The sequence below is a fragment of the Tupaia chinensis genome, unplaced genomic scaffold, assembly GCF_000334495.1.
Source record: "Tupaia chinensis unplaced genomic scaffold, TupChi_1.0 Scaffold146740_1, whole genome shotgun sequence".
NCBI classification, from domain to species: Eukaryota; Metazoa; Chordata; class Mammalia; order Scandentia; family Tupaiidae; genus Tupaia; species Tupaia belangeri.
This window is the reverse complement of record NW_006206595.1, coordinates 396103-421549: the sequence shown is the minus strand read 5'-3', so window position 1 is coordinate 421549 and position 25447 is coordinate 396103. Positions and strand designations below refer to the sequence as shown.

General features: G+C 47.9%; 2 protein-coding genes across 3 annotated transcripts in view; both read right to left on the bottom strand.

Annotated features, from left to right (window-relative positions):
• PRR13 (proline rich 13) overlaps window positions 1-1436 on the bottom strand; it is a 3330-nt gene extending 1894 nt beyond the window's left edge. Inside the window, exons 1-3 of one of the 2 annotated variants that reach the window (XM_006169066.3) lie at window positions 1178-1436; window positions 868-906; window positions 150-514 (exon numbers count right to left, since the gene is read on the bottom strand). In XM_006169066.3, coding sequence (XP_006169128.1) covers window positions 150-514; window positions 868-886 — 384 coding nt within the window. In that variant the 5' untranslated portion in view covers window positions 887-906; window positions 1178-1436. Of the gene's footprint in view, window positions 1-149; window positions 515-867; window positions 907-1103; window positions 1124-1177 lie in introns of those variants that run through there. The other variant, XM_027768523.1, reaches the window with a different exon arrangement.
• Window positions 1437-8571: 7135 nt separating this feature from the next.
• AMHR2 (anti-Mullerian hormone receptor type 2) lies at window positions 8572-19818 on the bottom strand. The gene is made up of 11 exons (XM_027768521.1): window positions 19691-19818; window positions 19209-19391; window positions 18792-18983; window positions 18449-18529; window positions 18155-18285; window positions 17791-18021; window positions 10739-10853; window positions 10431-10603; window positions 10088-10235; window positions 9784-9916; window positions 8572-8714 (listed from the first exon to the last, which is right to left on the bottom strand). The coding sequence occupies exons 1-11, from the start codon at window positions 19737-19739 to the stop codon at window positions 8651-8653; spliced, it is 1500 nt and encodes a 499-aa protein (XP_027624322.1). The 5' UTR covers window positions 19740-19818; the 3' UTR covers window positions 8572-8650.
• Between the last annotated feature and the right edge of the window lie 5629 nt (window positions 19819-25447).

The window sequence follows — 25447 nt, the reverse complement described above, 5'->3', positions numbered from 1 at the left end:
AGCAGGAATCCTTTACGGAGAGGAAACCCCATTTACCAGAGTGACACCCTCCACGTTCACACACTCTGACTCACCCTCACCCAGCCCTGGCCTGCCTGCTCCCTCTGAGAGGGCACCCTCCCCTTAGCCAGGCTTCAGAGGGCACTGACCTTGCCGTGCTTGTGGTGTTTGTGCCCCTTTTTATGAGCTTTCTTCATTTTCTTCCGCATCTTCTTGTCCAGCACTATTCCTGGTCCCACCATGCCAGGGGGCAAGGGATTCACAGGAGGCATGCCAGGGGCAGGTGGTGGGTATGGAGGCGGGTAAGGACCTGAGGGCTGGCAACCTGGATACCCTGGCTGTGGCACAGGGTGAGGTGGCCCACATGGGGGGAAAGCTGGATTCCCCTGGGGAACTCCTGGGGGAGTGGGAAAGGGGCATGGAGGACATGCTGGATTGACAGGCGGCGGGTGGGCAGGATTGGAACCTCCAGGGTACCCAACGTTGGGGGGATATGGATTTGGCCCTGGCTGCCCTGGTGGAAGAAGCAGAGAATAAATCAAGATTAGAATTGCCCAGTGATCCCCTAACAACAAAAAGAAAGAGACTTGTTTTCTTATCTGATACTTAAAGGGAAAAGGAAAGAGAATGGACGGTAGGGTAAACAAACCTGAGTTGGCGGAAAAATGGGGACTGTCCGGACGCGCCGGGGAGGAGGGGGACAGTGAACTCTAAGGAGAGGCCAAAGCATTTGTCACTCTGGTCCAAGGACTTAGCTTTTGCCAGGTAGTGACCAGGTCGGCGGGCGGGGAACCTAGAAACTTCCCATTATGGAGCCCAACTGAAAAAGGGTGAGAGATGGGAAAAGAGAGCCCCCCAAACACCTACCAGCGTTGGGATGCCACATGCTCAGGTGTTTCCCTCAGCCTAAGGAGAAAGAAATGAGGCAGAAAGTTGACAGCCCGAGGTGGAAGGGATTCAGAGCCTAAGGACTCCCGCCCACTTCAAGAACTACCACGACCTCCCCGAAGGATGCTTTCCACTCGTCCCCTCGCCTCCCCGCACACCTACTTTCTCCCCAGTTCCCTAAGGAGTCTAGCTCCAGGGCCCCTCCACCTTCCCACCTCTGGCCACAGCTGGGGGAGCCTGGCAGAGTCCTCGAAAACTTCACCGCCCTCACCCCCGGGGAGGACCTTACCGCGGGAGAAGAGAAGGCCAAGGAGAAGAGAGGAAGTGCAAGAGTCTCGACGCTTCAAGAAGGAGACACGCCCCTTCCTTCCAAAAGAAAGTTCAAATGGAGATCCTGGCTCCCGGTTGCGAAGGGTACCGCGGCTTGGTAATGGGGAAAGGAGGAGTTTAGGGAATCCTGATCCCCCTTCGCCTTCCCAACACCAGCAGGGCTTAAATCACCCTCTGTCTGCTCTCATTTCCTGGTCACCCCGCTCCTTGCTTTGGCACCCGCCTCTGCTACCGCCTAATTGGTAATTATGTGGCCACTCTGCAAAATGATTGGAGAAGAGAGCCATCAATCACTTTAGTCACTCAAGGGGTGAAGGGGTTGTTTTTAGGGCGAGGCTGGTGCAGAGAAGCCGACTGGCTGAAATTTTTCTCGGGGCGTAGCTAGGAAGAAATGGGCTGGAGAGACAGGGGTGGGAGAGACTGTGGGTGCGGAGAGCCGGGACTAGGAGGGGGCAAAGTCCTTAAGACGCTGAGAGGACCCGGTCCTTGCTCTCTGAGCTCGCAGTTCGGCGAGTGCAAACCTTGTCATGTGAACACACCATGGGAAGTGTAATGCAAATACATTCAGAACGCTAAGCAGAGCAACTGCTGAGTCCCTTCCCCAAGTCCGAATATTGCTAGCTGCTTCTTATCCCTCATAGAAGCAAACGTTTTCCCACATTCTTGGGGAAAACACAGAGATGTACTAATCTTTCCCAGGATTCCCTATCGCAATTGCATAGTTCCGTTATCTACCGAGTTGCCTAAGCCTGAAACCAAGAAAGTCATCCTCGGTACCCTTTTTTTTTTTTTTTTTTTGAGGTTTTCGCTATAGGGCGCTTGCGCTCGCCAGACAGAGAGAGACAGAGAGACAGAGAGACAGAAAGCGAGAAATCACCCCCCCCTCCCGGCGGGGATGCCACCCTGCAATCCCTTCTCCTCCGTTCTCCTCTGGGGATCTTGGGCACGCACGTACATGCGCCTGGCCTGAGTTTTAAGCCACCGGGTCCGCGGTCGACTACGTGGGAGTCCAGCCACTTAGCCATTGCTAATTGCTGGTCTCATCGGTACCTCTTTCTCCTTGGCTTTCTTCCCAGCCCCCAATCCAACACCATTAATAACCCTTTTGTCTCCCAAATACATCTGGCACCCCTCTGCCTCTCTCCATCTTCCCTGCTCACAACCTGCCATCATCTCTTCTGGATTGTTGTAATGGCCAATTAAAAAAAATTATTTAACTTCATTTATTAATTTATTTATTTTAATTTGACCAGAAAGAGAGAGAGAGAGAAAGTGAGAAAGCAAGCCACCAGGTCCGGGACTTGAACCGCAGTTGCCCATGTAGGAGTCCAGCACCCTTAACCACCACCTGCTGATCCCTGTGAAGGCCAATTTTTTAAAATGTGCTATGGGGGACCAGCAGATGGCATAATGGTTACGTTGCTAAACCCCTACGTGGTTTTAATTTGACCAGAAAGAGAGAGAGAGAGAAAGTGAGAAAGCAAGCCACCAGGTCCGGGACTTGAACCGCAGTTGCCCATGTAGGAGTCCAGCACCCTTAACCACCACCTGCTGATCCCTGTGAAGGCCAATTTTTTAAAATGTGCTATGGGGGACCAGCAGATGGCATAATGGTTACGTTGCTAAACCCCTACGTGGTCGACTGTAGTTCAAGTCCTGGACTCGGTGGCTTGAAACACACTGGGCACATGTGCATGAATGCCCAGAATCCCGAGGGAAGAATGGAGGAGATGAGATTGCAGCATGGCCATCCTCCCTGGGAGGGTGAGTTCTCACTCTCTGTCTCTCTGTGTCTCTTTGGCAAGCACACATGCCCTATAGCAAAACTCTCTCTCTCAAAGGTACAGACAAAGACAGAGGGAGGGAAAGTGAAAAATCACTCTATTATCCTTTTGGGATTTTATTACACATGACCCACAGCTTCTCAAGCTGCAGGGTCTAAGACTCAAACTACACAGCTGGCCATGTGGGATGCAGCTGCATTAACCACCATGCTACTGACTGGCCTCCTCTTTTTTTTTTTTTTTTGACAAAACAATTAACAAACTTGATCTAGTGAGCATATATAGAACCGTGCACCCAAAACTTAATATTTTGATTACACATTCTTCTTAAGTATACTTAGAACATTTATAAAAATTGGTAACAGGCCAGCCTGTGACCTGGCTTGGCTTCGGAGATCAAGTCCTGGACCCAGTAACTTGACAATTAGGTCAGGTGTGTATGTATGCATGCCCAACATCCTGAGAAGAGAATGGAAGAGAAGAGATGGTGGCATGGTCATCTCCCCTGAGGGATGATTTTTTTTTTTTGAGAGGTTTTTGCTATAGGGCACGTGTGACAGACAGAGAGAGACATAGAGACAGAAAGCGAGAAATCAGCCCCCAGGGGGAATGGTCACCGCACACGCCCTTCTCCTCCATTCTCCTTTCGGTATCTTGGGCACGCACGCACACGCGCCCGGCGTGAGTTTTAAGCCACCGGGTCCGGGATGCGAACCACGGTCAACTACGTGGGAGTCCAGCGACATAGCAATTATGCTTACTGCTGGTTCCCCCCGAGGGATGATTTCTCACTTTCTGTCTTTCTCTGGAGAGCACATGCATCCTATAGCAGAACAAAATAAAACACAATCTTCCAGATAACTCTGGGTCAAAGAACAAACCATGATGGAATTTAAATGCTTAAAAATAAGCCATAATGAAAATATTACATCCAAAATTTGTGGGATAATAAAAATTATGAAGACTGGGGTCAGTAGGAAGTGTAGTGGTTAAAGTGCTGGACTCCTACGTGGCTGACCACAGTTCACATCCTGGATGGGTAGCTTGAAAATCATGCTAGGCACGTGTGTGTGTTTGTGTGTGTGTGTGTGTGTGTGTCCAAAATCCTGAGAGGAGAATGAAGGAGAAAGAATTGCAGCATGGCCAAACCCTGGCGGGGTTGGGTGTGTTTCACTTTCCCTCTCTCTGACTCTCTCTCTCTCTCCTGAGAGGAGGTGAATGGTGGCAGAAAGGCCCTGCAGAGAGTGCCTGTCTCTCTCCTAAACAAACAAACAAACAACAAAAAAAGTTAAAGAAAGAAAGAAATGGTAAAGGAAAGAGAAAATCATTCTGATTTGGCGAAAGAACTAGATCTCTTGCAGCTCTGCAATGCCGCTCCTTCTGTGCGCAGCGATGAATGTGGATTGGAGTCTGCAGCTGCGTGGGCTCCCACGCCCCGGGGCACCGGGATGAAGCTCAACCTCTCTGAGCCTGGGGAGGAAGCCAGGCAGGGCTAAGGCGGCCAGGCAGTGAGTTGGTAAAGAAGGATGGATGGCTGCCTGGCCTCAGCCATTCCCCACAGACCTCGGGAGAGCTTGACCCTGCGCCTCCTGCCCGGAAGTGGGGGCTGTTGTTTACTGGGTTTGTTTCTATTGATCGTCCTTACTAGGCCTAGGCGTTTTCAGTATAAGCAGGGGTTTTTCTAGTGTGGTGCGACAAGGTCTTCCAGCCTGCCATTAGGTCGGGCAGATCAGAATAAGCCAGTGTAGAACCAAAGAGCCATTTAAGATGTAGTTATTAGAACTGTGTGCGGGCTAGAACTGCGCCCAGATTTAATGAGGATCACCAACTTGACAGGTGGAAGCATAGACTGCTACTACCTGAATACCACCTAGGAGCACAAAGGTGATTTAAGGATGTTTTTAAGGATTTTGAAATTCGATCTTCATAAGAATTGCTTAGATTTTTTAAATTTTCCAGGAGTCTGAGGAGGACTGAATAACTGCCTTTAGACAATATAGATTTAACACGGTGGGGATATGAATAAATATTTTGATGTATTTTGGAGAAAAAGAAAGAAAGGGGAAAAGAACAAGACAAAGGTGGCTAAAGTAGAAGCAGGGGCCCTAAGTTAGGGGGCTGCTGTTTGGTCCAGGGCAGAAATGGTGGAGTTTTGGGTGGAAGTTGTAGAAATGATCAGGAGTGGAAAGAGTCTGGCTATTTCATGAAGATAGAACTTAGCAGATTTGGGTTGAATGTGGAATGTGGGGGGAAAAAAATCAGAGTTACCAAAGTATATAAAGTCAAGGAGCCAAGTAAGATCAGCTACAGGAAAAGTGGCCAGAGTAGAAAAGAGACACAAGCACTTAGCCTTGGGAATGTCCATGTTTAGGAACTGGGAAAAGGGGGTAGCAAAATATAAAGACTTCGGGACCAGCAGATGGAGTAATGGTCGACAACATGGGAGTCCAGCGACATAGCCATTGCACTAACTCCTGGTCCCTGAACTTATTATTTTTTAAAATAATTATTTTATTTAACTTTGTTTCTTCTTCTTATTTTCCAGTTTTGATCAGATAGAAATAGAGAAAGAGAGAGAGGGAAAATGAGAAAGCAACTCACCAGACCCAGGGACTTGAACCATGGTCGGCCATGTGGGAGTCCAGCACCTTTAACCACCATGCCACTAGCTTGGCCTATATTTTATTATTATTTTTTTATTTTGCTGTAGGGTATATGAGAGAGAAAGTGAGAAAGCAAGCCACGAGGACCAGGACTCAAACTATGGTTGGCCACATGGGAGTCCAGCACCCCAACCACCATGCCAACTGCTGGCGCCAAAATAAATAAACTTTTTAAAAGGGAGTTTACAGTTACGAGGGCCAAGATTATACTCCAGCTTTTCAGGGTTTTATGGTAGTGATCTCTTCAATACAACATACTGGGTTGCTGGAAAAGTCATGAGATATTTTTCTATGTTTTTTCTATAAAAAAATACACCATGACTTTTCCAATAATCCAGTTTTATAACACACTCAACTCAAAAATACTCCAAGTATTGACTTTTTATTTACAACCTCTCTGAAGTTCAGGATTTGGTCATAGTTTGTTTTTAAATACATTTTATTTTTTAGAAATATTTTAGATTTATACCTAGTTCTTCCTTCTATAGACATCTTATATTGGTATGGTATGTTATGATTAATGAACCAATCTTGATACATGATCATTAACTAAATGCCATACTTTATTCAAATTTCTAGTTTTTGCCCTGTGTCCTTTTACTTTTCTGGGAGCTCATCCAGGATACCATATTACATTTAGTCACCATGTCTTCTTAGTCTCTTCTTGGTTGTCATAGTTTCTCAGACTTTCTTTGTTTTCGATGACCTTGACAGTTTCGAGCAGTTTGGTCAGGTATTGTTTTTTTAATTTTTTAAAAGAATTATTTTATTTTATTTACTCATTCATTTATTTAAATTTGACCAGAGAGAGAAACACACACACACAGAGAACGTGAGAAAGCAAGCCACCAAGTCTGGGACTCGAACTATGGTCAGCCATGTAGGAGTGTCCAGCACCTTAAGCACCACGCTACCTGCTGGTCCCTTGGTCAGGTATTTTGTAAAATGTCCCTCTATTGGGATTTGTTATGTTTGTGATCATAGGTTTGTTTATTTATTGATTTAAAGAATCATTTTATTATTATTATTTCACATGAGTTTTGTCAGAGAAAGAAAGAGAGAAAGAGAGAGGGAGAATGAGAAACCAAGTCACCAGTCTGGGACTTGAACCATAGTCAGCCACGTGGCCAGCACCTTAACCACCATGCTACTCACTGGCCCCTATTTATTTTTTAATTACTATTTTTAAGGTTTATCTATTTATGAGACTTTTTTTTTTAAGGGCGATAAACATGCTCACTGGAGAGACAAAAAGACAGAAAGTGAGAAATCACCTGCCAGGGAGGATGGCCACACCACAAAGCCCTCCTCCATTCTCCTCTTGGGCTTTTGGGCACACTTGCACAAGCTCCCAGTGTGAGTTTTAAGCTGCAAGGTCTGGGACTCGAACCATAATCAAATAGGTGGGAGTCCAGTGATGTAACCATTACACTATCCACTGGCCCCAGAGAGAGAGAGATTTTGACAGAGTCTTGCTATTTGGAAATTCTCCTGCCCCAGCACCCCCTAGCCAGAAAGGACCACAGGCTTGTACCACTGCCCTGCCTGCTTTAGGCTGAGCTGGGAACTGAACCCAGGTCCCTTCCCCTCCTTCGGGCTCAACTTCTGAGCACCATTGTCTTAGCAGCTAAGATCATAGACTTATTTTATTATTTTTAATTTTGCCAGAAGGCACGTGCACTTACCAGAGAGAGAAGAGAGGGCGAGAAGGAGAGGCAGAAAGCACACTTCCCCCAAATCAATCATGGTCATGCCACAATCCCCTCTTCTCCACCCCTCTATCCTGTTGGGACTTTGGACATGCATACACAAAATATGAGCAAAATAATAAAGAAGTCCAGGCCCAGGACTTACACAAATAGATAAATGTTGATTGAGAAGGAAGAGAGATGGGAAGGCCCAGGATTACAGGAAGGGAGGAAGACAAGGGTATGAGTCAGGAAAGCTGAATGAAGTAGTTTGTTATCATGTTGCTAACAAAACACCTGATACTGGATGATTCTATCAAGAAATCCAGGTTTATTCAGCTCACACTTGGGAGGTCCAGGGTCCAACTTCTGGTGAGACTACAACATGGCAGAGGGCTGGGTCTTGAGCAGAGCAGAGTGTGGTTCGTATTTATGTGACTTCTGCCTGCCTCGATTCATCTCTTTTTTTTCCCCCCAGCTTTTTGCATAGAGTGCTATGCTCACTGGAGAGACAGAGACAGTGAGAGGGAAAGTGAGAAAATACTCACCGGGGGCATGGACATGCTTCAATCCCTACTCCAGTTTCCTCCTGAGATTTTGTGGATGCACGCACGCATGCCTGGTGTAATTTTCAAGCCACCAGGTCTAAGACTCAAACTGCAATTAGCCATATGGGAGTCCAGAGCCCTAATCACCACACCACCTGCTGGCCCCCATTTCCTCTCTCTATATACATACCAGAACTCAACCATGTGGCTCTGCTCACCCTAACCACCCAGTCACTAATCTCCCAAATCCCTCACCTTTCTACACCATAATCAGATTAAGTTTTCACCTTCTTAATCCCATTACAGTGACTGAACACATGAATTTTGGGGGACATAGTCAAACCATAACTGACTTTATTCTCTTTCCTATGCACACTTACCATGGCCACTGGTCAGAATGACCATGGGCTGGATGCCCTCAGAACAATCAAGGATTTGGCAAGTGGGGAAGGCATAGTGAGCAGGTATATGGTCACCATGCTTATGTTTACATGTACATGGATTACACATAAACTGCATATTTACACATGAAGAATGGTACAGGAAGATGGAAGATTCTTGGAGCATTTCAGTGCTGAACACTGAAGTGGCAGGTACTCAGCTGAGGCCTATGGGGGAGAATGACAGGGCAGGAATTGAGGAACATTCTGGGCAGAGAGACAGGCAGCCATGTGGACAGCCCCATGGGAAAGGAGGGGTCCCCTGCAGATGAGCCAGGGCAGCCAGGCGCTGGTGTACACACTCGGCTGTCAGCCGTGCTTCTGGGTCTGCATCCCAAGAGTCCTCGAGGAGCTCCCGTAGTCCACCAGGGTCCTGAGGGAATGACCAGGAGGCAGGTTTGACTCCAGGATCTTGCATGACCCTCAGGATTTTTCTTTTTTTGAGAAGTTTTTGCTAAAGGGTGTGTATGCTCTCCAGGAAGACAGAGAGAGACAGAGATAGAAAGTGAGAAATCACCCCCCAAGGGGGATGGCCATACCACAGTCCCTTCTCTTCCATTCTCCTGTCGGGATCTTGGGCACGCACACGTGCCTGGCATGAATTTAAGCCACCAGGTCTGGGACTCAAACTGTGATCGACTACATGGGAGTCCAGCAACATAGCCGTTACACCAACTGCTGGTCCCCCCGGCATTCCACTTCTAATCTAGAGCCTCCTTCCCCTTTGTCTCACTAATACCCAGTTCTCTGAGTCTTGTTCTCCAAGAGACAGGTTCTCTGGCTGCCTTCTACGGGGTCCAGCTTTTCCTCTGAGGAGTTAATTCAGTTTACAGCTTAACATGCTAAGGGGAATTCATTCTCCTCAGGCAACCAGGATCTTTTGCGAATAATTCCTGGCTTCTGTTATACCCAAGAGACACTTGTGTGGTGGAAAATTTCAGACAAGGGAGCAGGAGGTGCAGACCCCTGAACTTTCTCTGCGTGGTCACAGCTTTCATCTCTATACCAAAACTGCTTTCACCAGGGCACAGTAGAAACACAGGACAGAAAGTCGCTGAATCAAATTGGGGCTCCACAGTACAAGAGGAGGCACTACCTTGGGGTCGGAGCTCAGAGTAATACCAAAGCCAGGGAAGGTTTCCTGGAGGAGGGGCCCAGGACCAGAGCTAACTGATGGTAGAGAGGAGAGAGACAGATTGGCCAAGGTTGAGCAGGAGGAAGGTGCGCATCATCGCAGGCAGATGGAGTGGGCCGTGTGAGACGCTGGGAGGAAGGGGTAGAACTGAGGATCAGAGCAAGTGTGCCCGGTCCCAGCTGAACGTGAGCCAAGGAGCAGGATTTAGATGAGAGAGGAGTCAATGTGCTGGCTCTGGCAGTCCTTGAAGCCCTCATTCACCCACCCCCTCTTTGGGTTCCCAGACTGCCAGCCTGTGGTCTCTTACTGTAGCAAAGCAGCCCCAGGCCGATGGGATGTAGGGGCGCCTCCTCTCTTCCACTGCCAAGGCCCATAGCTCACAGGTGGTGGGGGTGCTGCCCAGTTCTGCCTCATACGCCAGTTGGAAGGGTGGTGGTCTGCTGTCTGGGGGAAGGTACAGGGCCAGACGTCAGTTAGCCTGGGAGTGCCTCCCATGTAAGAAAGGCCAAGAGGGAGAAGGTCAGCGCTTCCTGGAAACTAGGTCAGGAGGTGGGTGGGCCTAGAATGGGCAGGCAGGCTTCTGAGGAGGGGACTGTCTCACCCAGCCTTACCAGGCCTCAAGTCTGGGCAGCGGCTCAGAATCTCCCACAGGAGTAGAGCCAGAGAGTAAACATCAGCTCGCCGGAGGGCCAGGCCCCAGTCCTGTAGGTCCAGAGTCTTGTCCAAGAGCTCTGGGGCCATGTACCTCTGGGTGCCAGCCTGGAGAGCAAGGTGTGGAGGACCAGGAGTCATCTCGGCGGTAGTCCTCCGTGCAGCACGAGTCTCTGCGACACCTTCCCCATCATACACCAGTGAGTTGCGAGTGCTATGGGTACTGCTGCACAGCTGCCAGTGCAGTCGCTGCACCTCTGTCACTGCCATCACCCAGGGCCTCACCCTGTCCCCAGTGCTCACCTCCATGATGGCAGCTGGGCCTCGGGGCTCAGCAGGGGCCCAGGCAGGGGGCTGGGTGTGGCTGGGGAGCACCAGGGCAAGGCCCAGGTCTCCAATGACACATGAGCCATCTTCCCGAATGAGCACATTCTGGCTGCTCAGATCTCGGTGCGCGATCCCTGGTTTATACTGACCTATGGGGAATCCAAAGTTGAAGACACAGGCATCTCCCTCCTCTCTTCTGACCCACTCCTTCCCTTTCAAACCAAGAGAGAATCAGGAACATAGCAGCGTGGCTTCCCCTGGCTTCCTGCTCCCAGCTCACTCACCATCCTGCCAGCGCTCCTCGTGGAGAAATGCCAGACCTTGGGCCAGGGACAGTGCCATCCGCAGGGATCTTGCCCAGTCACTGGTGTACTGGGTCAAGAAGTGGCAGAGGGAGCCCTGGGGAAAGGCAGAGAGAAGACGGTGGTGCACAAAGCTGCAGGTGGCCGATTCATCCCAGGCAGCAGAGACCAATGACAGACGTCCCCCTGTACCTCCCCAGCATTCAGACATACTGACAGATCGAGGCTAAGACAGTGGGCAATGAAGGAGTGAGGATGTGCATTAGTCAGACCAACACGAAAAATAGTAACTCTTGGGCCGACCAGGTGGAGTACTGGTTAAGGCACTTGAGGCCCACACGGAAGACTATGTGGTTTTAGTTTGAGTCCCAGACTGGCAGCTTGAAAAAAACACCAGGTCTGGGAACCAGCAGTTAGCGTAATGGCTATGTCGCTGGACTCCCACATAGTCGACCGCAGTTTGCATCCCGGACATGGTGGCTTAGAACTCAGGCCAGGCGCGTGTGCATGCGTGCCCAAGATCCCGAGAGGAGAGTGGAGGAGAAGGGATTGCGGCGTGACCATCCCCCCTGGGGGGTGATTTCTCACTTTCTGTCTCTATGTCTCTCTCTGTCTGTCTGGCGAGCGCACGCACCCTATAGTGAAAACCTCTCCAAAAAAAAAAAAGAAAAGAAAAAAACACCAGGCCTGTGAGCATGTATGCCCAAAATCCCAAGAGGATTTTGGAGAAGGGATGGCAGCATTGGCCATGCCCCTAGTAGATACTTTCCTACTTTCTCTCTCTCTCTCTCTCTCTCATTCTCTCTCTCTCTCATTCTCTCTCTCTCTCTCTCTCTTTTCCCCTCGTCTCTCTCTGGTGAGTTCACACACTCTATAGCAAATCAAAAAGAACAAAATAGTAACTCTTGGGACCAGCAGTTAGCGTAATGGCTATGTCGCTGAACTCCCATGTAGTCGACCGCAGTTCAAGTTCTGGACCCGGTGGCTTAAACTCACACCAGGCACGTGTGCGTGTGTGCCCAAGATCCAGAGAGGAGAATGGAAGAGAAGGGATTGAGGCATGGCCATCCCCCTGGGGATGATTTCTCACTTTCTGTCTCTCTCTCTCTCTGGCGAGTGCACACGCCCTATAGCAAAAACCTCTCCAATAAATAAATAAATAAAAAGATATAAAAAAAATAGTAACTCTTGGTCAAGTGTACTGAACACTCGCTGTGGTCTAGGCACTGAGCACATGGCCTCCTGTAATCCTCATGACAATCTTATTACCCCCATTTCACAGTAAGGAGCGTTGGAGAAGGCTAAGTAAACTCATTGAAATCAGTTGGTAAGTGGAGCTTGAATCCAAGCAGTCTGACTCAAGAGTCACTCACTATCGGGGCCACTAGGTGGCATGGTATTAAAGTGGCTGGACTCCCACATGGTCAACCATCATTTGAGTCTCGGATCTAGCAGCTTAAAAATCACGCTGCAGGGGCAGGCAGGTGTGTGGTGGTTAAAGGTGTTGGACTCTCACATGGCCAACCATGGTTCGAGTCCTGGACCTGACGGCTTGCTTTCTCACTTTCCCTCTCTCACTCTACTCTGTCCCTCTCTGGTCAAATTTAAATAAACAAATAAATAAAGTTAAATAAAATAATTCTTTTTTTAAAAAATAATTATTTATTTTATTTTATTCATTTGTTTATTTATTTATTTTTAGTTTGACCAGAGAGAGACAGAGGGTGAGAATGAGATAAAGAGGAAGTGAGAAAGCAAGCCACCAGATTCAGGACTCGAACACTGGTCAGCCATGTGGGAGTGTCCAGCACCTTAACCACCATGCCACCTGCTGGTCCCAATTATTTTTTTTTTTTAAAGTCACTATTAACCACCACCTTATTCTAGATCAGAGGACTTGAGACAGAGTCCAAGGAGGTAGGCAGGCTCATCAGCAGCATCCCTCATGGGCCATCTGGCCTGAGGTGTCAGTGTGTGTATAGACATGGATGGGAAGAGCCAATCGGATAGATAGAGAGTAGTGAGTGAGAAAAGCTGGGAATTGGAGGGAGAGGAGCAATAGTGTCCCTCATTCAGGACATGTTACTGAGTACTTTCAGCATGCTAACGACTGTGCAGAGATCAAGATGACTCAGGGACACGTGAGAGAATGATGACATGTAAGGACAGAATACAATAAACTCCAGAACCAGATGAACTGGGTATCAATGACGAGCACAAAGCAAGAATGACTAACCCTGCCTGGGCAAGTCAGAGGAAGTTAAATAAACAAAAACAGTGATTTTTTTTTATTTTTTAACTAGGCCAGGGTTACATGGTCAAAGAGGAATTAAAATTTCAGAGGTGGGGACCGGCAGGTAGCATGGTGGTTAAGGACTCTCACATGGCTAACCATGGTTTGAGTCCTGGACTTGGCAGCTTGCTTCTTTCTCTCTCTCGCTCTCTCGCTCTCTCTGTCCCTCTCTGGTCAATTTAAAGTAAGTAAGTAAGTAAATAAATAAATAAATAAATAAAGTCAAATAAAATAATTCTCTTTTTTTGGAGAGGTTTTCGCTATAGGGCACATGTGCTCGCCAGAAAGACAAAGAGAGAGACATAGAGACAGAAAGCAAGAAATCACCCCCCCAGGGGGGATAGTCATGCCACAATCCCTTCTCCTCCATTCTCCTCTCGGGATCTTGGGCACACACGCACACGCGCCCGGCGTGAGTTTTAAGCCACCGGGTCCAGGACGTGAACCGTGGTCGACTACGTGGGAGTCCAGCAACATAGCTATTACACTAACGGCTGGTTCCCCCAAATAAAATAATTCTTAAAAGCAATATATTTCAGGAGTTCCAGCAGCTCGGCGGCAGGAGGAGTGGTAGGGGTTATCCACTCAACTCCTCAAAGGCTCTATGCGCGCAGTGGCCTCATCAGGCACCCAACGTGCACCCTGTCCTCAGCCAAGATACCCAAGAGGAAGGTCAGCTCAGCAAGGGGGCTGCCAAGGAAGAGCCCAAGAGGAGATCAGCGAGGTTGTCGGCTAAACCTGCTCCTGCAAAAGTGGAGACAAAGCCAAAAAAGGCGTCAGGGAAAGATAAATCTTCAGACAGAAGAGTCCAAACAAAAGGGAAAAGGGGAGCAAAGGGGAAACAGGCTTTAATGGCCAACTGAGACACTAAAGATTTACCTGCAGAAAATGGAGAAACTAAAAATGAGGAGAGTCCACCCTCTGATGAAGCAGGCGAGAAAGAAGTCAAGGCTGAGCAATGTCACATACCATGTCTTATCAATGGTCTCTGTCTCCCTTCTTGTACAATCCAGAGGAATATTTTTATCAACTATTTTGTAAATGCAAGTTTTTTAGTAGCTCTAGAAACATTTTTAAGAAGGAGAGAATCCCATCTCATCCCATTTTTCAAGTGTAAATGCTTTTTTTTCAGAGGTGAAATCATTTACTGGTTGTTTATTTTTCAGTACAACCAGAAAATAGTGGGATATTGACTTATAGGAGGCTTTGACTCTTGCGTGTCAGCTTAACACTCCAAGGTGGGGGCGGGTGGGTAGTTTTATATCCTAAATACAAAGCATACTAAATGGCAGTTTGGAGTCACAGTCATGCATTTAATGTGTCTTGAATATTTTAAATGACTTCTATTATGTTTTTTAGTAGTATTGTTTCCTAAAGAAAACCACTCTTTGATTGTTGCTCTCCCTGTCAGAATTGTGTGCACTCTGTAACATCTTTGGTCGTGGTAGTCCAGTTTTCCTAATAATTTGTTAATGTGCTGTGAAAGATTGGAGATTTGAAGTATGTAGTGTGTATGATACTAAATTGTGATTTGGTGGGACTTACAAAACAGCTTTCAACATCTGAAGACAGTGGTTCTTGATATCCTCTTAAGGAAAATGTACCTACAAATTTGAAGATCAAATATCACTGGAATAACTTAAAAAGAATCACTATACTTGGCTTTTTAAATTTTTGGTACATATGTTAAGAATTGGGTACAAATTGAAATGTCTGTACTGATCCTTGACACAACCAATAAATCTCAATAAAAAAAGAAATTTCAGGGGTGGAAGAGCAATAGGTACTAATAAAGTCCAGGGAGAGGCCATTGAACTTGGACACTGAAACAGGGTAAAGTACAATGGGGTGAAGGAGTGGGTGTGGGAGTGTGGAGAGCTCTTCTACCAGACAGAGACAGAGAGAGGGTTGATGGAGGGGTAAACAAGGGAGAGGCAGCAGACGCAATGACAAGGAGTCAGCCTCATCATGCCGATCCTGGGCAAATGGTTTTCCTTTTGTGAGCCCAAGTGGACAGTAATCCCTGCCTCATAGAATATTGGTGAAGGTTAAGTGTGAAAGTGTGTTTAGGGCCAGCAGGTGGTGTGGTAGTTAAGGTGCTGGACACTCCCACATGGCCCACGGCAGTTCAAGTCTCAGACCTCGTGGCTTGCTTTCTCACGTTCCTTCTCTCTGTGTGTCTGTCTTTCTATGGTCAAATGAAAACGATTGAATGAATAAATAAAATTAAATAAATAGTTCTTTTTAAAAAGTGTGTTTAAAGTGCCTAGAGCGATGCCTAACATGAAGTAGATGAGAAATGGTAATAAAAACACAGAAGTCCCAAATTAAAAATAGAAATTTCTTTTCTTTGCTCATGATAGAGCACGTGCACATGCATGTGAGAGAGAGAAAATGAGAGAGAGGGAGGACCACCCTCCACAGGGTCTGATCCTTCCGTGACCCCCTTCTTCCAGACCTCCAGCCCATCAGATCTTGGGTACGTGCATGTACGCCCAGCATGTTTCAGGCTGACCGCGCTGGAAATCCCAACCGCAGTCGCCAAGTGAAATCCATCTTTTCAGCAGAACATTACCGCTGAGCCCCAAAGCCGGCCCCAAAGCTACCAGCCTTGCTCAGCAGGCCCATGATGCCTGGTGTGGTCTGGCCTCTGCCTATTTCTTTGTCTTCATTTTCATTGATCATTGTTCTCCCCCTCAAGTCACATCCTTTTTTTTCTTTCTTTTAAAAAAAATTCACCAGAGGGCACACATGCTCATCAGAGACAGAGAGAGAGACAGAAGGGGGGACATAGGAAAGCATCCCTCATGGGGGGATGGTCATGTCACAATCCCCTTTTCTCCATTTCTCCTTCATTTCAGGATTTTGGGCACTCGTGCACACACACCCAGTGTTATCAAGCCATTGGGTCTGGGACTGGAACTGTACAAGTGGCCATGTAAGATCCAGCCACCCTAACCTCCAGGCTATGAGCCGACCAGTCATCTTATTATTGCTTATCGTACGGTGGCCTCTATAAGCACGTAGCATACGTGACACTTGACATTTTTGTGCTTACTTGATCCATTTCTCTCTCTTCTGCCAGTCCATAACATCTGTAAAGTCAGGGAGCAGGATGGATGTGTGTTTTTGCCAGCACCTAAGACAGTTCTCAACATGTAGTTCATAAATATTTGTTGAGTAAATACATGAATGAGTTTGGAGAGCTATCCCTGGAAGTATTTAGCAGTGGTTTTCTTGTTTAATAATTATTCTATCTAACTTTATTTATTTACTTACTTATTTTAATTTGACCAGAGAGGGACAGACAGAGAGAGAGAAAGTGAGAAAGCAAGATGCCAGGTCCAGGATTCGAACCACAGTTGGCCATGTGGAAGTCCAGCACCCCAATCACCATGCCACTTGCTGGCCCCAACAAAATTCAAACCATTTTGGGAACCAGCAGTTAGCGGAATGGCTATGTCGCTGGACTCTCACGTAGTTGACCGCGGTTCATGTCCCGGACCCGGTGGCTTAAAACTCATGCCGGGCGCGTGTGCATGCGTGCCCAAGATCCCGAGAGGAGAATGGAGGAGCAGGGATTGCGGTGTGACCATCCCCCCTGGGGGGTGCTTTCTCGCTTTCTGTCTCTATGTCTCTGTCTGTCTGGTGAGCGCACGCGCCCTACAGTGAAAATCTCTCCAAAAAAAAAAAAATTCAAACCATTTTAGTTTCTTATTACCATTATTTTTAAGTTGCCATAGGGCATGTGCACCTGCTGAAAAGAGACAGGGAGTAAGAGAGAGAAAGTACCCTCTTGGGGAATGGTCATACTTCAATCTCTCGCCTCCATTCTTCTCTCAGGATTTTGGGCATGCATGCATACATGTCTGGCAAGTTTTTTAAGCCACCAGGTCCAGGACTCAAACTGGAACTGCATAGCTGGCTAGGTAGGATTCAGCCACCTTAACCACACCTCCTGGCTGGCCCAGCAATGATTTCATGATTTTGATTTCTTCGTATCCTAATCTATACTTTAGGGGTAAACATATTAATTTAGGGTCGGCAGGTGGCTTGGTGATTGAGGCACTGGATTCACCCCCATATGGTCGACCTGCAGTTCAGTCTTGGACCTAGAGGCTTGAAATCATACTAGGCACACATGCCCTGAACCCAGAGAGGAGAATGGAGGAGAAAGGACTGTGGCATGGCCATTCACCCAGGGAGTGATTTCCCCCTTTTCCTCTCTCTGTCTCTTTGTCTCTCTCTCTGGTGAGTGCATGCACCCGGTGACAAAAACCTAAAAAAATGTATTACTATAAATTATGTATGCAATGAAAAACAAAAAAACAATAAAAATTGTTTTCATTATCTCAGAAAAGAGAAAATTTAAAGCAGAAGAACAGGTGTGGTAGGGCCAGCTCCGTGGCACAGTGGTGATGTGCGGTTCAAGAAAAGCCAGATCCTATGTGATGGCCATGGCTGGACTCTGCCCGTCAGCCTGAAACAGGTCAGGCATGCGCAGGAGTCCTCAGGAGCCAATGGCTGGAGAGCCAGGAGGAGAGTTTGCTGTAATGGGACCCTGTGGAGGCTGCTCATCTCTCTCCCTCCCCCACTCTCAATCTCACAAGCACACATTCTATCAGGAATAAAGAAAAATAGCAGAGTAAGTGTGGATAGGACCACATGTCATGTAAACCCCAGACCCCCCCAATAGGCGTGCACACACACGCTCGTAACATACACATTCCATGGTCCTTACCTTGGGGTGCAGTTCCAGTACCAACAGGGGCCCGGAGGGCAAGGGAACAGGACCCCCCCAGCTGGCAGCGATGAAGCGGACAATATGGTCATGCCGTAGGCCTGGCAGCTCATACAGTGCTCTCTCAGCTTGGAACTGGGCCACAGCCCTCGGTGGGAAGGTCTTGATGGCTACCAGCTCACCTTGCAGCCTCCCAGCCCACACGACTGTGTTACCTCCTTCCTGGATTACCTGTGGGAGGTACTGTGCTGGGTGTGGGCCTCTGAGCTAGTAGCAGGGCCAGACTTCCTCCCCAGCACAACCTCCAGGGGTGATCAAAGGAGCCATCCTTCCCTCCCTCCCTGCTCTCTCCCTCCTGGGGCACCTGGGAGAAGCACAGCTCAGGCAGCTCCGGCAGCGCCTCACTCCAGGCTCTGCCTGGCTCAGGCTCTGGCTCTGGCTCTGGCTCTGGCTCTGGCCCACCTCGCACTCCATACGCCTTTCTCTGTAGCAGGGCTGGGACAGAGGAGAGGGGGAGGGCCAGGACACACAGGCATGGGGACAGGGAAGGGGGCTTTGTGAGAGGCAATGGGGTCAGGCTGTAGAGATCCCAGTTCCATGGTGGGGTTGGGGATGCCTGGAGAGGGGTCAGAGCTTTCGGGATGGGGCAGAGCAGTACCCAGGATGATGCTGCCCAGCAGCAGCAGGAGGAAGAGGAGCAGTCCCAGCAGCAACAGAACCTGCATCCACATGGGCTCACCTGGACATCAAGGCAAGCATGCAGGCCACTGAGCCCTGCCCCAGGCTGGTTCTCTGCTCCCCCCTTCTCCTCCTCGGAGAGCTGGTTTGACTCACCCCACCCTGGTCACGGCCCCCTTATCTCCCGGTCTCCAGGGCAACCAACTTCCCAAGGCCAGGAGGAGGGAAGTTGAGGAGGCAGGGTGAGAAATGGCCCTGGTTCTGCCTTTCATCCTGACCTGGACCCCTGCCCCACTGGGCTCCAGCACCCCCCAGGTGGCTACCTGGGGCAGCCTGGGGACCCTGGGAGCCAGGAGTCCCAGGTTTCCCCAGAGAAGTCAGATGGCTGTAATTGGCATTGCAGAAGTCAGTGCCACAGGAGCAGGTGAAGAGAGTGGAGGCAGGGCTGGGCTGGGCTCGGGGGCTTGGGTCACAATGGCGGGACTCACAGCCTGGCCCATCACTGTCCCGGCATCCTAATGAGGTAGATTAGAGGGAGAGGAGAGAAAGAACATTGGGGGAAAGAACGGGGTCTGAGAACAGAGAGCATGAACCCCTTCTCTGTCAGAGGCAGCCTTCCATCTCACGTGGGCTTTTCTCCACACATCCCACTTCTCCCCTTCCCCCCACTCTGCCCCCTGCACCCCAGGACGGCCTGTCTCCCACCCTGGCTATCACTTGCAGTATACTTTCCCATCCACCTTGCATCTCCACCTGCGCCCGGTCTTGGGTCAGGTTCCAGATCCCAAAGCAGCAGCGACTGTAGAGGCAGCGGACAATCCTGGGGGGCCCTGGTCCTGCATCTAACAGCTCTCCTAGTGTCCTTGTGCTTCCCTGCACTCCTGGGGCCTCAAAGAACACGCAGATCCGCCTGTTTGGGGGTGCTAGGGCCCAGGGTGCGGAACAGGGAAGGAGTCAAGATGGGAATGAATACAGGGCAAAAACACTAGCCAAAAGGACAGACAAAACATATTTCAAGTCCTAGGGTCAGTACGGTAAAGTCACAGGAGGAAGCAGGGTCAGCAGAGGACTGGAACCTGAGTCCCATCATGGAGACACGTGGCTCTGGCCCTCACCCTCGCTCATCCAGCCTACTCACCACTCTTCCAAAGCAGTGGCCACTGCTTCAAATGTCCCTTCAGTGGGTGTGTGGGAAGACCCTGCCCCTTCCTGTAGCACTTACCTTGCACGGCTGCGGGAAGCAATGCCCAAAGCCCCAGAGTCCCCAGCATCCTGAGGAAGGATGGCAGCTAGAGGAGAGCATTGGCCACACAAGCTGTCCGGCCAGAGCTTCCTTCAGACACGGGGCCCTTCCAATCCCTCAGTCCCCAACTCCGCCCCTCCATCCTATCCTGGTCTCTGTGGGGGGAGAAGGCTGCTGTGGGGGAGAGGGTGGGTTGAGGAAAGCAAGGGAAAAGGGAGGAGCAGAGAACCAATCTCATATCTCCCTTTCTTCAGTCACCTCCTCTTTTCTCTGCATAGTGGGAGGAGTGGGCCTTGGAGGCCCAGCTGAGATCCCAGTGATGCCTAGCTTCACATCTCTGCCTTTTGCTGACCTTGGAGTAGGTGCTGGACCCTGCTGGCCCTTCTCAGGCTGGAAACCAAAGTGAGAGCAAATGCTTGGAGCCATTCGGCTCTGCTCAAGATCCCTTCTAACGCACATATTCAGGAGTCAGATCTGCAGCTTTCTGGGCAGAGGGAGGCTTCACAGCCATGCTACAGTTGACAATATTTTAACTCAAGAATCAGAGAGTCTAATATTTCTCAGAGTGCATCAATTCTCAGCATTTTTTAAAACTTTTTTTGTAAGAGAGATTTTGCAGGGATAGCAGATGATGTGGTGGTTAAGGGCACTGGACTCCCATATGGCTGACCACGGTTTGAGTCCTGGATGTAGTGGCTTGCTTTCTCACTTTCCCTCTCTTTCACACTCTGTCCCTCTATGGTTAAATTAAAACAAATAAGTAAGTAAATAAAGTTAAATATAAAAAAAAAGAGATTTTGCTGTAGGGCACGTGTACTCGCTGGAGAGACAGAGAGACAGAAAGTGATGACCACACCGCAATCCCTTCCCCCTCTATCTCCTTCAGAGATCTTGGGCACACACACACACATGCGCCTGATGTGAGTTCAACCCACTGGGTCCAGGACATGAACCATGGTCGACTACATTGGAGAACAGTGACATAACCATTACACCATCTGCTAGTCCCAGCTTTATTTATTTATTTATTTATTTATTTATTTATTTTTTGAGAGGTTTTTCGCTATAGGGAGCGTGTGCTCGCTAGAAAGACAGAGAGACAGAGAGATAGAAAGTGAGAAATCACCCCCTGGGGGGATGGCCACACAGCAATCCTTTCTCCTCCATTCACCTCTTGGGATCTTGGGCACGCATGCACACATACCCAGCGTGAGTTTAAGCCACCGGGTCTGGGATGCGAACCACAGTCAACTACATGGGAGTCCAGCAACATAGCCATTACGCTAACTGCTGGTCTCCGTCAGCTTTTGTTTTATATATAGAGATTTTTGCTATAGTGTGCAGGAACTCGCCATAAAGACAGAGAGAAATAGGAAACAAAAAAGTCACCTCCAAGGGGGGATGGCCATGCCACAATCCCTTCTCCTCCATTCTCCTCCCAGGATCTTGGGCACACACACACCCAGTGTGAGTTTCAAGCCACCAGGTCCAGGACTCAAACCGTGGTTGGCCACGTAGAAGTCCAGTGAGGTAACCGCTATGTCATCTGCTGGTCCCCACTTCTCAGCTTTTTAGCTAAGATCAAGTATAAAACTTCTCAGAGTTTAAAATAAAAATCATATTTGGGGCTGGCAGGTGGTGTGGTGTTTAAGGGCGTTGGACTCCCTGGGACCAGCAGGTGGTATGGTGGTTAAGGCGCTGGACACTCCCACATGGCTGACCAGGTTCGAGTCCTGGACCTGGTGGCTTGCTTTCGTGCATTCTCTCTCTCTCAGGTCAAATTAAAATAAATGAATGGGGACCAGCAGTTAGCGTAATGGCTATGTCGCTGGACTCCCACATAGTCGACCGCGGTTCGAGTCCGGACCCGGTGGTTTAAACTCACGCTGGGCGTGTATGCGTGCATGCTCAAGATCCCGAGAAGAGAATGGAGGAGAAGGGATTGCGGCATACCCATCCCCTCAAGGGGTAATTTCTGGCTTTCTGTCTCTCTGTCTCTGTCTGTCTGGCAAGCACACGTGCCCTATAGCAAAAATCTCTCTCTCAAAAAAAAGGAATAAATAAAATTAAAAATAAATACCTATTTTTTAAGAGGTTTTTGCTATAGGTTATGTGTGCTCGCCAGACAGAGAGAGACAGAGAGACAGAAAGCGAGAAATCAGCCCCCAGGGGGGATGGCCACACCGCAATCCCTTCTCCTCCATTCTCCTCTCGGGATCTTGAGCATGCACGCACACGCACCCGGCGTGAGGTTTAAGCCACGGGGTCCGGGACATGAACCGCAGTCGAGTATGTGGGAGTCCAGCGACATAGCCATTATGCTAACTGCTGGTCCTGAAAAATAAATACTTATTTAAAAAAAAAAAAAAAAGTCACTAGACTCAGACATGGCTGACCACAGTTTGAGTCCTGGACCTGGGGGCTTGTTTTCTTGCTTGCTCTCTCTCTCTCTCTCTCTCTCTCTGTCTTGCTATGGTCAAATTAAAAATAACAATAATGATAAATAAAATAAAGGAAATAATTAAAAAAAGAATTATTTTGTTTAACTTTATTTACTTGTTTATTCATTTTAATTTGACCAGAAAGGGACAGAGTGAGAGAGAGAAAAATAGGGAAAGTGGGAAAGGAAGCTGCCAGGTCTGGGACTCGAACTGCTAACGGCCATGTGGAAGTCCAGCATCCTTAACCACCATGCCACCTGCTGGCCCTGGAAATAATTCTTTTTTAAAAATCACATTGAAAATGTGGTTATAATGGTAAATTTTGTTGTGTGCATTTTACTATGATTTTTAAAATCAGAGGGCCAGCAGGTGGCATGGTGGTTAAGGGTACTAGATTCCCACATGGCCGACCACAGTTTGAGTTCTGGACCTGGCAGCTTGCTTTCTCACTTTCCCTTTTTCTCTTTCTGTCTCTGTCTGGTCAAATGGAAAAATAATAACAACAAATGGAATTAAATAAATAATTCTTTAAAAGAAAAATCAGGTCTGGCCCTATAGACTAGTAGTTAAAGGAGCTGGAACCCACATTGCTGATTGGAGGTTGAATCCCATCCCTAGTGGCTTAAAAAATATGCTAGCTATTTGTGCACATTTATTTAAATTCCAACAGAATGGTTAAATGGAGGAAAAGGGATTATTGTATGACCATACCCCACTGGGAGTGCTTTCTCTCTCTCTCTTTCTCTCTGGCAATGAAAAAAAAAAAACACATTAATTCACACTGAGCAAGTTACAGTTATTTAGGAGATAACTATTTTTTTTTTTGGAGAGTTTTTTTATGCTATAGGGCGCGTACACTCACCAGAGAGACAGAGACAGAGAGAGAGACAGAAAGCAAGAAATCACCCCCAGGGGGGATGGCCACGTCACAATCCCTTCTCCTCCATTCTCCTCTCGGGATCTCGGGCACGCATGCCAACGTGCCTGGAGTGAGTTTAAGCCACTTGGTCCGGGACTCGAACTGTAGTCAGCTACTTGGGAGTCCAACGACATAGCCATTATGCTAACTGCTGGTCCCTAAATAAAATAATTCTTAAAAGAAAGAAAAAGCAAACTCATGCTAGGCATGTCTGCGTGCATGCCCAAGATCCTGAAAGGAAAATGGAGGAGATGGGACTACAGTGTGGCAATAACCCCTGGGTGGGTAATTTCTTGCTTTCTGTCTCTCTGTGTCTCTCTGGCGAACACACTCTCCCTATAACAAAAATCTCACAGAATAAGCAACCAACAAATACATAATAATATGTAAAATTAAATAAATAAATAGTTCTTAAAAAAAAAAAAAGAGGGACCAGCAGATGGAATAATGGTTACATTATTGGACTCCCATGTAGTTAACTGCAGTTCGAGTTCTGGATATGGTAACTTAAAACTCACGCTGGCCACATGTGTGTTTTTGACCAAGATTCCAAGAGAAGAAGGGTCTGTGGTGTGGCCATCTCCTCAGGTGATTTCTTGCTTTCTGTCTCTCTGGTGAGTGCATGTGCCCTATAACAAAAATCTCTGAAAGAAAGAAAGAAAGAAAGAAAGAAAGAAAGAAAGAAAGAAAGAAAGAAAGAAAAAAAGAAAAGAAAAGAAGCACTAGGGGCCAGCAGATGGCGTGGTGACTAAGGTGCTGGACTCTCACATAGTCGACCACAGTTGAATCCTGGACCCAGGGGCTTTAAACTCATGCCGGGCGTGTGTGCATGCATCTCCAAAATTCTGAGGGGAGAATATAGAAGGGATTGCAATATGATCATCCCCTTTGGGGGATGATTTCTTACTTTCCCTTTCCCTGTCTGTCTCTTTCTTCAGTGAGCGTGCATATCCTATAGCAAAAACCTAAATAAAAAGAAAAAGAAAATAACAGCTATTGCCTACCAGCAGGTCACTTATTAAAAAGGGAAGCTATAGTTCAAATTATCACCACCAGAGGTCAGCAGACATAGAAGAAACTCTGGGCTGTGGTGAGGGGCCAGAAAGCATCTGCCCTGACAATACAGTACATCTAGTCTATGTATTAATCGGCCAGGAGTCTAAAATGTCAAGAGAGGGCACAGGGTGTACAGAGGGGTGTCGGCATGGAGATGTAAGAAGAGGTCTGTGGCTTGTGCTACACTGGAGACTAGTGTCCAACTTCACCAGACTCTTCCAGAAAGTGATAAACAACGGTAATAGGTAATCATTTCCAACCATAAGGTGGTATGGTGGTTAAAGGTGCTGGATTCTCACATGGCCAACTGTGGTTCGAGTCCCAGACCTACAGCTTGCTTTCTCACTTTCCCCTCTCTCTCTGTCTCTGGTCAAAATAATAATAATAACAAATTTATTTATTTATTTATTTTGGAGAGGTTTTTGCTATAGGGTGCGTGCACTTGCCAGAAAGAGAGAAATAGAGAGACAGAAAACGAGAAATCACCCCTCGGGGGGTGGCTACGCCGCAATTTCTTCTCCTCCATTCTCCTCTCGGGATCTTGGGCAAGCATGCACACACGCCTGGCGTGAGTTTAAGCCACCGGGTCCAGGACTCGAACCACAGTCCACTACATGGGAGTCCAGCAACACAGTCATTACGCCAACTACTGGTCCCAATAACAAATTTAATTCATTAAATAAATCTTTTTTTAAAAAATGTAATCATTTCCACACCTGTAGCAACTGGCTGAGACTTAGAGTCAGAGGGGACTGGTTCCCTGGTTTTTTTTTTTTAGTTTTTTGCCCCACTAGTGATTGCCTGGAAACCTTTTTTCAGAATGATCTGGCTTATATCAGGGACAAGGGGCTCAGTAATGATTATTTGACCCTGGGCCTTTCTCCTGTGGAGCCTGAATGAAAAGAGGCAAGAGTAAAATACTAAAGCTCCGGGGGCCAGCAGGTGGTGTGGTGGTTGAGGTGCTAGACTCCCACATGGCTGACTGTGGTTCAAATCCTGGACCTGGTGGCTTGCTTGCTTGCTTTCTCACTTTCTCACTCTCTGCCTCTCTGGTGGGCACATGTGTCCTTTAATAGCAAATTAAAAAATAGGGGTTGGCAAGTGGCATGGTGGCTAAGGGTGCTGGACTCCCATATGGGTGACTGTGGTTCAAGTCCCAGACCTGGTGACCTGCTTTCTCACTTTCTCTCTCTCTCTCACTCTGTCCCACTCTGGCCAAATAGTAAACAAATAAATAAATAAATAAAGGTTAAATATATATATATATATTTTTTTGAGAGTTTTTTTTCTCTCTCTTTTTTTTTTTTTTTTTATTTTTTT

Coding starts and splice junctions, on each gene's coding strand:
- AMHR2 (XM_027768521.1), bottom strand. CDS start 19,739: ATGCTGGGGACTCTGGGGCTTTGGGCATTGCTTCCCGCAGCCGTGCAA. Junction 18,530..18,791: donor GGGTCCCCAGGCTGCCCCAG/GTAGCCACCTGG, acceptor CTTGATGTCCAG/GTGAGCCCATGTGGATGCAG. Junction 10,604..10,738: donor CGAGGAGCGCTGGCAGGATG/GTGAGTGAGCTG, acceptor GATTCCCCATAG/GTCAGTATAAACCAGGGATC.